This window comes from Leptodactylus fuscus, chromosome 8, assembly GCF_031893055.1.
Source record: "Leptodactylus fuscus isolate aLepFus1 chromosome 8, aLepFus1.hap2, whole genome shotgun sequence".
In the NCBI taxonomy this organism is placed as follows: Eukaryota; Metazoa; Chordata; class Amphibia; order Anura; family Leptodactylidae; genus Leptodactylus; species Leptodactylus fuscus.
Genome location: NC_134272.1, coordinates 13626897 through 13639059, shown reverse-complemented (window position 1 = coordinate 13639059; position 12163 = coordinate 13626897). Strand labels below are relative to the sequence as shown.

Sequence of the window (12163 nt, the reverse complement as noted above, 5' to 3'; positions counted from 1 at the left end):
TAGCTCCCATACAGATCGTCAGCTATATCATATGTATGTCTGCAGATTATAAAATTGCAAAGTTGCTTGCTTTTCAGAAGTCTTGAAAAGCTGGATTGGCTCTTCTCATATGGCTGCATTAGCAGCTCTAACAGAGGTTCTCACTCAGCTTTCTAAATATCCTAAATGGCCAGATATACAGCTGGGTGACATACAGTGACCACATCCCCTACCCCAATATTAGTGTAGAACTGGTTTGATTTACTGGTCAGGATCCTGGGACAGCTTGGTGCCATATAGTGAGTACATCCCCTACCCCAGTATTTGTGTACAGCTGAATTGATTTGCTGTTCACCATACAGTGACACCCCCCCATCCACCTATCAGTATATAATTAGATTGATTTGCTGTTCAGGATCCTGGGAGAGCTGTGTACCATACAGTGACACCCCCCCCCATCCACCTATCAGTATATAACTAGATTGATTTGCTGTTCAGGATCCTAGGAGAGCTGGGTGACCATACCGTGACACATCCCCCACCCCAATAATATTGTATAAATGGACTGATTTGCTGTTCAGGATCCTAGGAGAGCTGGGTACTATACAGTGACACATCCCCCATCCACCTATCAGTATATAACTAGATTGATTTGCTGTTCAGGATCCTAGGAGAGCTGGGTGACCATACCGTGACACATCCCCCACCCCAATAATATTGTATAAATGGACTGATTTGCTGTTCAGGATCCTAGGAGAGCTGGGTGCCATACAGTGACGCATCCCCCATCCACCTATCAGTATATAACTAGATTGATTTGCTGTTCAGGATCCGAGGAGAGCTGGGTGCCATACAGTGACCACATTCCCTGTTCCAGTATTAGTGTATAACTGGCCTTTTTTGCTCTTCAGGAACCTTGGAGAGCTGGGTGACCATACCGTGACACATCCCCCACCCCAATAATATTGTATAAATGGACTGATTTACTGTTCAGGATACTGGGAAAGATGGGTGCCAATCAGAAGTCCGGGCTATATTGTCACCCATTAATATGTTTGACATACAACTTCTTTGGGGCATATCATCCAACTTTCCTAGGTAATGAATGGCATATCTATCCATTTATGTAACCATGTGGGAGTGGCGGATACTTGACTGGCAGAACAACCCATGCAGGAGCCATAGTTGTTGTCATCCAGCTTTCCCAGGAACAGATTATTTAAAGGGAAAGTACTCTCAAATAATTTCACACCAGTTCCGTAGATGGTTTGACCCCAATATTTGGAGAAAGGGTTAAATAAATCCAGATTGCGACAAAGCCAAACAAAGGCGAGCCGGGCCGGGTGGAAGTCGCTGGTATTTACTATGCAGGGCAGCGTCCAGGAATAACACCGCGCTCTGGGTTTACAGTTGAAAAGGCAGCGGGCAGCTGGCACCCCGGGGAGACAGACATGACGGGGGAGGGGGGCATTAGGTTAATGGCTGCGGTGTGGGAGCAGCGGGTATGGACGGGCGTGGGCAAGAAAAATATTTAGCCAAAGCTACTCATTTCTGCAGAGCTGGGTGATGTGTCCTGTGCCAGTCACTGGTGGGCACCGCCATAGTGGACGTCCATGGTGTGGGTGTCAATCCCAGAGGTCGCTGGGCCCCATGGGCTATCCACGTGGTATATCTGCCCCTGGGCACCCCTAGCTGACATTTCCATAGGTTTTTATTGAACATGTCTGTCCCCTATGGTGAAATTCAGTTCAGCCAAAAGTTATATCTGCTTCTGGGAAAGCTGGGTGACAACCAATAGGTCCGCCATTACTGTTCCTTCATTCTTAGGCTCTCAATCATGTAATGAAACGTCCTTAGCGCCTGTATGAAAAAGACTTATCTTACATTACCCAGCTTTCCTGAACTCCTGATAAGCAAGCCTAACCTAGTTCTGTATTACTATATTCAATGCTACAGGAATCTATAGGAAAGCTGGATGACAACCTCATTGAATACAGAATGGGGGCCATATTGGTTGTCACCCAGCTTTCCCAGGTACACCATTTGAGAGTGAAGGGTTTATATGGACCATGACTGGTATCCCCCTGGGGCTGCGAACCTCCTGCTACTGCAGATCCAGGCCTGCTGGTCGTGCACGGGGCTGGGATTGCCGCTGCCAGTCAGGAACGTGCGCTCTGAACAATGCCTCAGTGTTTCACGTCTCGCCTTCTGCCAGTCTAATTCACACCTCACATCCTGACACAAGCCAGCAGCATCGGAGTGCCGCCGCCGCCGCACCACCCTGACTAACAATCTGCTCCGCTCTGCCCGATTTACACAGGCTCTACCCATCAGTAATGGCGTCCATGTGCCCGACCCAGAAAGTAAACAACACGTGGGTACTGCCCCTGGCATAGCGCCCCCCTGTGACCAGTGTAATAGGAGCCTCAGTCCGTACACGAAGAACCAAGCTTAAAGGGCCACTGTCGCCTCCTACAGGTCACTGGTAGATTGCAATCGTGTCCCCAGCTTGGGCAGCACTACAACTCCCAGCATGCCCTGATATAGACATAATGTAACAGCAAGTTTGGGTACAGGATCCAAAATATGGCTCCGAAAACTGGTAGCGGGGGTGTTGGACTTTTGATCCGGGAACTTTAGGGGGTGGGGGGCTAATCAGCTGACTGAGGGGGGAGAGGGATAGGACATTTAGTACATGGAGGAGTTAGAAGGGGGGAACATTGTGTAACAGTCCCTGACGACAAGCAAAGTCTTCCTGCTGGGACTGCTAGTGGTCAGCTATACTCTAAGAGCAGGTCGTCTATTTTCCTGCAGCGCCTCCACAGGCTAGATTGAGTATTACACAATTTCACATCAATGAGATGTCAGAGTCTTAAAGGACAGACACCCTTGGGCCGAGAGATGAGGATCCTGAAGAAAACCTCCTCTATTACCTCTAATGGAGTATGTGGAATTGGGAATGGGTTTGTTAAACTGGACAACCCCTTTAATGTATGGTAAGTAGTTTAGTATACTTATTAGGGGCTACAGCCTTCCCACCAAATACAACGCCATCCATTGTATAGTGGCGGCGCTTGGTATTGCAGCTTAGCTTGAATGAGACTGAGCTGCTGCTTTACTTTCTGACCATTGAACGTCATGTCATCGGCACAGGGGACGGAGCACTGCTGGGGAGCCCAAATGCTGTGCTCCCCCCAAAGGCTTCCATACTCGGCGACGGCGCTCCATACTCTTCTATATCCAGCAACACCCACAGCCCCATAGAAGCGGATGGGGCGTCGGTCACACAAGCGCACTTTCTACAAGGAGGCTTTAGGGGGACTTTCGGAGGACACAGCATCCGGGTCCACACCAATCTGACACTTATCCCCTGTCCTGGCGTCCGTTTTGGCACAACCCCTTTAACCTCCATCATATTATATGTATAGGGTCTGTTCCCCAGTGGGTTGGGTAGGGGTTAACCTCACGTAGTGAACGTCTGCCGCCATATGCTAGGACTCAGCGTTACATCACAAGACACGGCCATTACACTCGCAGACGAGTCCAGTATTTCGGGCTATTTAATTCCGTCGCTTCACGTTATGCAGACGATCCTTTGCCAACCGGTGTCCATGGTTAAAAGTTGGCAGTGCCCTCCACCAAGCAAGAATCCGCGCTCACGTCTCGGCCCAAACTACTGGTATGGAGTCACATCGTAAAGCAACCGAGGAGCAAATGTCGGCACCATGGGCAGCGCCCTGACACATATCCCACACCGAGAGCCAGTCCGTAGCTGTGTCTCCATGAATCAGCAAGGGAATCCACTCCTGCCATAAACACGTCTCCTCGTCTGCAGGACTGGCTCGCACTTCCGTATACCCGCTGGGAGCGGGCTCAGCGTGAGTCATTCACCCCGAGTGGGGAAAAACTGGCAGCGGCCATACCAGTCCTGCCACGGCACACCAGGCCCTGTACGTCTCCCTCACTGGGCATGACTCGCAGCACGGCCAATGATGTCAGCAGGCAGGAAAGCTACCGGCGGAGAAAATGGGAGGAAATGAAGGTTTATTTGGAAATAAAAATGAAATTTAATACATTATTGGTACTTGCTGAGGCAGAAACTGCAGCAGACGGCGAGTTATTTACACCAGGTGCTACGTGCACATGTCATGGCCCGCACTGGCCACCAGATGGCGCTTACTTTAATAGTACATTAGACTCTTGCAAAAAAAAAAACAGGGCTCTTATAATAATGTCTCTCTGTTGTCTAGTATGTGAGACTATTCCCACGCCGCCTAGTGTTATATGTATATTAAATGCTTTATGGAGAGGGAACCATTGCCAGTATAGGGAATCACAGCTGCCGAATAAGGTATGTCTGTGCTCCAAACACTCCACAAGCTGCTGTGGCGAGACTGTGATCAATATCACTCTAAATGTATAATGATTGCAAACACTAAAGAACCGGCTATTGCATATCAACTGATGCAGGACTCGTCTGCCGGTCACGGACACCATTTCTGCTAGAGAAGAAAATTGGTTGGTATATGCCCTTGGAAATGGATGAATTTAGCTATATATATGGCACACGCAGTCATATGACACATGCAGACATATCTTATTACCTATGTAGCATGTACGCTCATTAATACATGTGTGACATTTACTCTCTGCAGCCTTTCCATCACAATGTTATAAAATATATATATATATATATATATATATATATATATATGACATTTACTCTCTGCAGCCTCTCTCTCTCTCTCTCTCTCTCTCTCTCTCTCTCTCTCTCTCTCTATATATATATATATATATATATATATATATATATATATATATATATACAGTCCTATGAAAAAGTTTGGGCACCCCTATTAATCTTAATCATTTTTAGTTCTAAATATTTTGGTATTTGCAACAGCCATTTCAGTTTGATATATCTAATAACTGATGGACACAGTAATATTTCAGGATTGAAATGAGGTTTATTGTACTAACAGAAAATACGCAATATGCATTAAACCAAAATTTGACCGGTGCAAAAATATGGGCACCTCAACAGAAAAGTGACATTAATATTTAGTAGATCCTCCTTTTGCAAAGATAACAGTCTCTAGTCGCTTCCTGTAGCTTTTAATACATACCAACGCCATACCTCCCAATCTTTCAAAGAGTAGAAAGAGGGGCAAAATGTGCGGCAAATTTAGTTCCACCCACTTTTATGTTGATTCCACCCATTCTCATTCATTTATTATGTGCTCCCACACAGTATAATCCTCCTACAGTCACCTGTAAATTATATGCCCCCCCTCCATCTCTCCCCCAGTTTCATATACACCCTTCCTCTGCCCCCAGTTTCATGTCCCCCCTCCATCTCTGTCCCCAGTTTCATCACGTTCTCCCCCTTCATCTGCCCACAGTTTAATGTCCCCCGTCTCTGCCCCAGTGTCATGCCGTTCCCCCCCTCCCCTTCATTTGCCCCTTCAGTTTCATTGGGCCCCCTCCATCTCTGTCCCCAGTTTCATGCCGTTCTCTCCCCACCCCATTCATCTTCTCCAGTGTCATGCCGTTCTCCCCCCTCCATCTGCCCCAGTGTCATGCTGTTCTCCCCCCTCCATCTGCCCCAGTGTCATGCCGTCTCCCCCCCCTTCATCTTCCCCAGTGTCATGCTGTTCCCCCCTCCCCTTCATTTGCCCCCCAGTTTCGTTGGGCCCCCTCCATCTCTGTCCCCAGTTTCATGCCGTTCTCTCCCCACCCCATTCATCTTCCCCAGTGTCATGCCGTTCCCCCCCTCCCCTTCATTTGCCCCCCAGTTTCATGGGCCCCCTTCATTATGTTTCACCGTAATATGTAATGTAATACAAAACAAACACTTACATCACTCACCTTCTATCACTCACCTTCCCTCGTTCCCCCGACGCTCCTCTCTCTCTCCCTCCAATCACATACTCGATGCAGGAGCTGTGAGATCAGCTCCTGCTTAGCTCCGGACCGGCTTGCGTGTGTAGGCGTGATGCGATGACGTCATCGCGCCTACACACGCAAGCCGGGCCGGAGCTTTAAAGCAGGAGCTGATCTCACAGCTCCTTCATCGCGTATGTATTCCAGCTCATCGGCGGACGGACGCCGATGAGCTGAAATTGTGACAGGCAAGTGCCGGGGGGCCCCCAGAGGCTCTGTGGGCCCCGGCACTTGCCCGACTATGCCGTGCGCTGGCGCCGGCCCTGATGCCATTTACTCTCTGCAGCCTTTCCACCAACGAACAACACATCACACTGATTGTAACGGTAAAAGCGCACCCTGCTGGTTGTCAGCAGGTACTACTAATTGCATTGAAATCATTAGAGTTTTTGCATTAAGAATTTATATTTTCGGTCATTTTTTAGTATTTTGTTGCCCGTATTATTACATGACTATACTTGTGTTTCTTCCATATCATGTCAGACCTATGAACAGAATGAATGGATAATACATCTTGCTGGGAAGTTACTCGCTAATGATCCCGCAGCCACCTCACTTCTTGCTTTCAACCCCTTCCAGGAGAAAGAACCCCCCAGGTGAGTGACCCAAGGCCAGCAAGGGTAACATTATCCAAATTTTATTACTGACTATGGCTCCAAACAGAGGCGCTGCTGTGGAAGGAAAAGAATTTGCTGCTCACAGTGGTGGAAAGTGGTACTGCAAGTGAAAATGAATAAAAATTAAAAAACAATAACATGTCTATACAGTCATGTGACAACTAAGCTCCACCCAGGCGTAATGGCTCTACTAAATAACACGCCTCCATCACTGGTCTCCCATGTAATGTAGTGTAATGACCGGAGTTGTCCTTTTAATAGGGGTTCTCCCCTTTGGACTTGTTAAAAGAGTCTCTTGAAAATAAGCGAGTCACACATTGTTTCTCTGCTAGGTCCCCCAGTGATCAGCTGTAATCTATGGGGAAATTTAGCAGTAAATATTCAGTTTCCCTGCAGCGCCACCCCAGGGGATATTGAGCATTACACAGTGTCCATTCACATCCATAGGTTGTCCATGTAATACAGGACAGGATGGGTCCTCCAGAGCGAGAGACACTCTTTGCAACTTCAGCTTAGTGACTTCCTCTGCTCAGACCCCCTGACACTGACAACCGCAGAGCGTCCATGTGCACGGTTTACAGTAGGGGGCACTATTTAAGCCCCATCACCGGAGCTACTGTAACATAAAAGGAATTACCAGAGGACTCACAAAAATGAAAGCTCTTTCCAGTTTATTGTTCATTTTACTTTATAGCCTAATACTGCGGCCTGCTCAACAAGTCAGATAATCACAGCCTGGGACAGTGCCAAGTCCTCGCCTGCCTTAGGTTATACCTCCCCCGCATATTAAATCTACCAGGGTCCTGCTTCTTGTCACCTTACACAGAGTACAAAACCTGGACAAACTGGGGCAGCACTTAAACGGTTAACCATACCACATATATCTATGTCCTATAGATCATGGTCACATGATCAGGGTCAGATTTGAAGGAAATCTCCACTTTTTGACACCCTGTTGTTTTAGGGTTAATATTCTGTGCTGAATGGTTTCCTAATATGTCTTTATAGTGGTTGAGTCTCCATTGTTCTGATACAGAGCTCCAAATCATGGAGTGTTACAATAAAATTCTACTTGCCTTTAGTTACCACTAGAGGGAGCTCAGGAGCCTACTGTATACTGCGTTATTATTGACTTCAATGCGTAATCAATGGGCAGTAAGCTCCCCCTAGAGGTGGCCGCTGGCAGATTGTCAATTAAAGTGACTTTAAGGGGTTGTGTAGGTTTAATAGTTGGATAGGTCATCAATTGAAGATCGGTGGGGGTCTCGGGTCTCAGCTGTTTGAAGAGACCACAGCTTTCTTGAGTGAGCGCTGTGGGCTCTTCACATAAAACAAAGCACAGCGCTGTACAGTTCACAGTGGCTGTTCTTAGTATTGTAGCTCAGCCCTTTCACAGGTCATGTGACTGATGAGTATAAGGCCTTCGTTTTAGTAGTCCAGTTGAGCACCCCCTGAATGGTAACCTATACGCATTAAAAAGCGGTTAGCTAAGTAACCGCATGGACCCCATAGACTATAATGGGGTCCGTGTGGTTTCCGCTCGGTGTCCGCAAGATTTAAGGAAAGGAAGCGGGACATCACTCACATACATAGGCCAATCAGTGGTCACATGCGGCAAGAACTTCCACCGGAACAAGACCCCGGACCGTGGCACTAGGCCTCCTTGTGAAAAATTGGCCAACCCCCTTAACCTTTATTTACAAAAAAGTGGAAAATTCCTTTAAGGCCTAATCTATACAAAAACATTCTAATAATATACATTCCTTTTTTTTTTTTCTTAACCCCAACTCCCACTGAGCCCCCCATTTAATGCGCCAATTAACCAGCCTCTTTGACCTGACGCGGTTTATTAGCGCCGGCGACACACTCACACGCGTTTCTATTGCCGAAACATCTCACCTCGGCCACAGAGGAATTACAGTGAAACGCGAGATTCAATCTAAGAGAAAAAAAAAAACGTTCCTATTAATTGGCGGAGACTTTACACACTGGGATGACTTTATATCCGCGGCTCACAGGCCCGAGCTGAAAACCGTGAGAGGCTTTTATGGCTTTTAATGAATTTATGTTTCTCCACCGACGTCCGCGCTTTGATTTACAATTAGGAGGGAAACCCTGCAAAGAGGTCTCCAGATAAAAAAAGCAAATCACGTATATTAAAGGCACGGACGGAATAATAAAACTCATGTTTCGGCTTATTCCCCACCCTCGCCGCCCTTGTCAGGTCGTTAATTTTGACAGAAAACACAGTTCCTGTTTTTCCCTCCAAAAACCTCTCAGCTGTTTGGCCGGGGGGACAGCTGTTGCTCTCTGGAACTAATTACAGCTGTCTATGAGATTTACCCCCGACCCCCCACCCACCCCTCTCGCCCAAAACTCAAATATTGCTTCTAATTTTTAACGCGTACAGTTGGAAGATGTCATAACACCAGGACGCTTATGTGATACGACCATGAAAGCCCCCTCCTCCCCTCCTCGCAGCTGCTACCGGGCAACATGGAGTACGCCGCATTAACTATTTCCCTGCTAGACGGAGATAGAAAAGCAAAATCTACTGTCAAGGACATTTCCCCTTTAAATGTAGTCGTCTTGGGTCACTCTTAGTTTTGGGCTTCGTTACAGATTCCCCATGGTGACCTGAATCTAGTTAGATAGTTATATAACTCCTTTTTTTTTCCTCATCTGCCGTTCAGAATCAGGGAAAGCTGGGTGACCAGAATGGAGACCCAGCTTTTTAGATGGAACGTATATATATATATATATATATATATATATATATATATATGGATAGATAGATAGATAGATAGATAGATAGATAGATAGATAGATAGATATGGCCCACATGGGGTTATACCTGGTTTCTGAATCTGTTTAGTTAACAGTAGTTCCCTGCTTTCCTATTCCTGGATAATGAGACAGATTTGCCATTCAGGACTCTTGGAAAGACTTATTATAGACGTTACCCATCTGTTGTCCCGTTCATACAACGAAACATATACAGAACCTCTCTCGCATGGACTTCTCCTATTATTATACAATGATTTGAATGGACACAGTGTAATACCTCATTGCTCCTGCGGGGGCACTGCAGAGAAATTGAACACTTTACTGCCAGGTTTTACCACAGATCAGAGCTGATCGCTGGGCGGTCCCAAACAGGGGGGTGCACTTTGTGAACAACTTATGGTCAAAAGATCCTTCTAACAAGCAGGAATGGTCCAAATCAAAGAACCCCTCAGGAAATTCATCAGAGGCTTTTTTTTCTGTGGATGGCCAGAAACATAAATCAGGTCCAAAATCCATTATTTTTTATATCTACTTTATAAAATGAAGTAAAATGAAGAACAATTTTGTCACTCCCCTCCCCTTAAAAAGTAGTATCAGATCTTCCCAACATCCTGACCCAGTTTCATACCCACGTAGCCTTGTCAAAACCATTCCCATACCCTAACTCTCGTCGTTCAATGATTCATCTAGTCAATTTATATAATCATGTTCATATTTTTCTAACTTCTGCCCCCTGCAGGTGGATCAGAGGAGAACACTTCAGGTACAAATTCACTCGCATTTGGGGTACCCATGCCTCCGAGGGCAAGTGGTGGATACGGAAGAGAATTGCCCCTTACTTCCCACCTCTCAATCTTGAAGGACTCAAGAAATATTTCCAGTCTCGCTCTTGGCCTCTGCCGTCACCATCAAGCAAGCCTAAATAAGAGTATAGCGCCCCTCTAAGAGTGGTCGTATGAATGTAACTCACATTATTGCACCGAGATAGTACAAGACCAATTCTATGTACAAGCACATGTCCTTTTTACTTCTACACACTACCTAATCTCTGCTACACTTAATCAAAGCAATGTTTTATCTCACTATGGTTTTATAGCTGGGGGCGCTGTTGCATTGGTGTCTATGGAAAATGTGGCTCCACAGACATGCTGGTGAGAAATGGTACTGCATGTGAATTTTAACCAATCATGAAATTTTAAAGGAAGCCACACCCATGCTTAGAGAAGCTTGAGCGGTGCCGCAATGCATCGTGGTCCATGGACTCTACCATGAAACATGTAGTTCTGAGTCATTTATTTGGAAAAAAAAACTTGAAATCTGTGTATACATGTATGCCCATTAGATACATTGTTTAATATGTATATAAAATTAAAGGGGTTGTTCAGAATAGGCCATAAATATCTGATTGTTGGGGACCTACAGGCGACTCCTGCGCTGATCAGCTGTATTGGGTTACTTCCAGTGCCCATACTATAGACATCAGGGGGTCTGAAGTATTTGGCTCCATGCCCTGTATAATGGCCATGCACCGGTACTGCAGCTTAGCTTCTTTTTGTTCGATGGGAGCTAAACTGCAGTACTGTCACTTAGCCACTACACAGGGACTGGAGCTATCTGCCTGCAGCTCCATGTTGGGTGGCCCCGTACAGCTGATCCGTACAGGGACCACTTGTCAGGCCCCCCGTCAGTCCATAAAAACCCATATCCTGGACAACCCCTTTAATATTATCTTACACATAAGCAGCACAGATGTAGCAGAGCTGAATTTGTGTTCAAGGTTTGTTTACTGGGTGTCTCCACTTTCCTCTTCCTATCTATTGGGTCTGGGGTCTGCTCCACGCTAGTGACATGAACACAAAACCTGATCATAATGGCCAAAAGTGATGTCACCTGTACGGAGAATGAGTCCCTGGCTAGTTTAGGACCCCCTGACCACTGTTACAATGTAGTATGATAGCTAGCCAACCTCATGGTGCCTATATGACGCACTCAGCTCTGCTACATCTGTACTTACAACCTGCACAGGCTCCACATATGGGACGCTCATCCTTCCCTATCCAGTTTCTGCATTTTTCGAGGTAATGCTGATCCTAAACAGTTTGCCTTCGGCCATAAAATCTGCATTGGCAGGTTTATTCCTAAGTGAGGCGGCTGCAGCACAGCCACGTCTGGATCCCGGCCATTGCTCACAATGAATTGTTGGATACGGCATCCAATGCAACCTGCTGCTTTCTGTAATGCTCAGTGGTATTGTGTTATGTGCGGGAATTCCCTGCAAAACACGTCCCAGCTGTTCTGTTCTGTGCAAACCATAAAATCCTAAACCCTCCCGCCTGGAATTCCGTCTATTAGCCGCATGCTTATCTACCAGGGTTTTATGATCCGTGGAGGTTCCTACAAACTGCTGCAAAATCACAAATAACGGTTCAGATGTTTTGGGTAAATTGATTCATATTAATAAATTTTGATACTTTGAAATCATTTTCCCACATTGCATGTGATTTACTTGCAGACTGCGGCTTGGGTCACATGTTAGAATCCATCGCCCCCATTCATTTCAATCCACAATTTTTAGTATACTTTATGTATCCATCTGCGTAGGGTTTAAGATCTCTGGCCACAGATGGAGGGTTTGTTACAAGACACGGTTACGGCCAGTACGCGCCGTGCACCTGTACGTCCACCCCATGACCGTGAAAGCAAGCGGACATCTGCAAAACGTAAGGACATTGATACAGAAAATAGATTGGAAAATTACAAAACTTACTTAAAAAAATTAAATATCCTTTTAGTGTTGCCACAAAATATTGATATATTTATAATATTTCCAGGGCTTA

The 12163-nt window shown here is 46.1% G+C and overlaps 1 protein-coding gene across 1 annotated transcript in view; it reads left to right on the top strand.

Annotated features, from left to right (window-relative positions):
- Positions 1-11760, top strand: part of LMF1 (lipase maturation factor 1) — a 164861-nt gene extending 153101 nt beyond the window's left edge. Inside the window, exons 10-11 of the mRNA XM_075285204.1 lie at positions 6406-6518; positions 10066-11760. Of these exons, the coding sequence (XP_075141305.1) occupies positions 6406-6518; positions 10066-10252 (300 nt within the window). The 3' untranslated portion in view covers positions 10253-11760. The remainder of the gene's footprint in view (positions 1-6405; positions 6519-10065) is intronic.
- Positions 11761-12163: the final 403 nt, after the last annotated feature.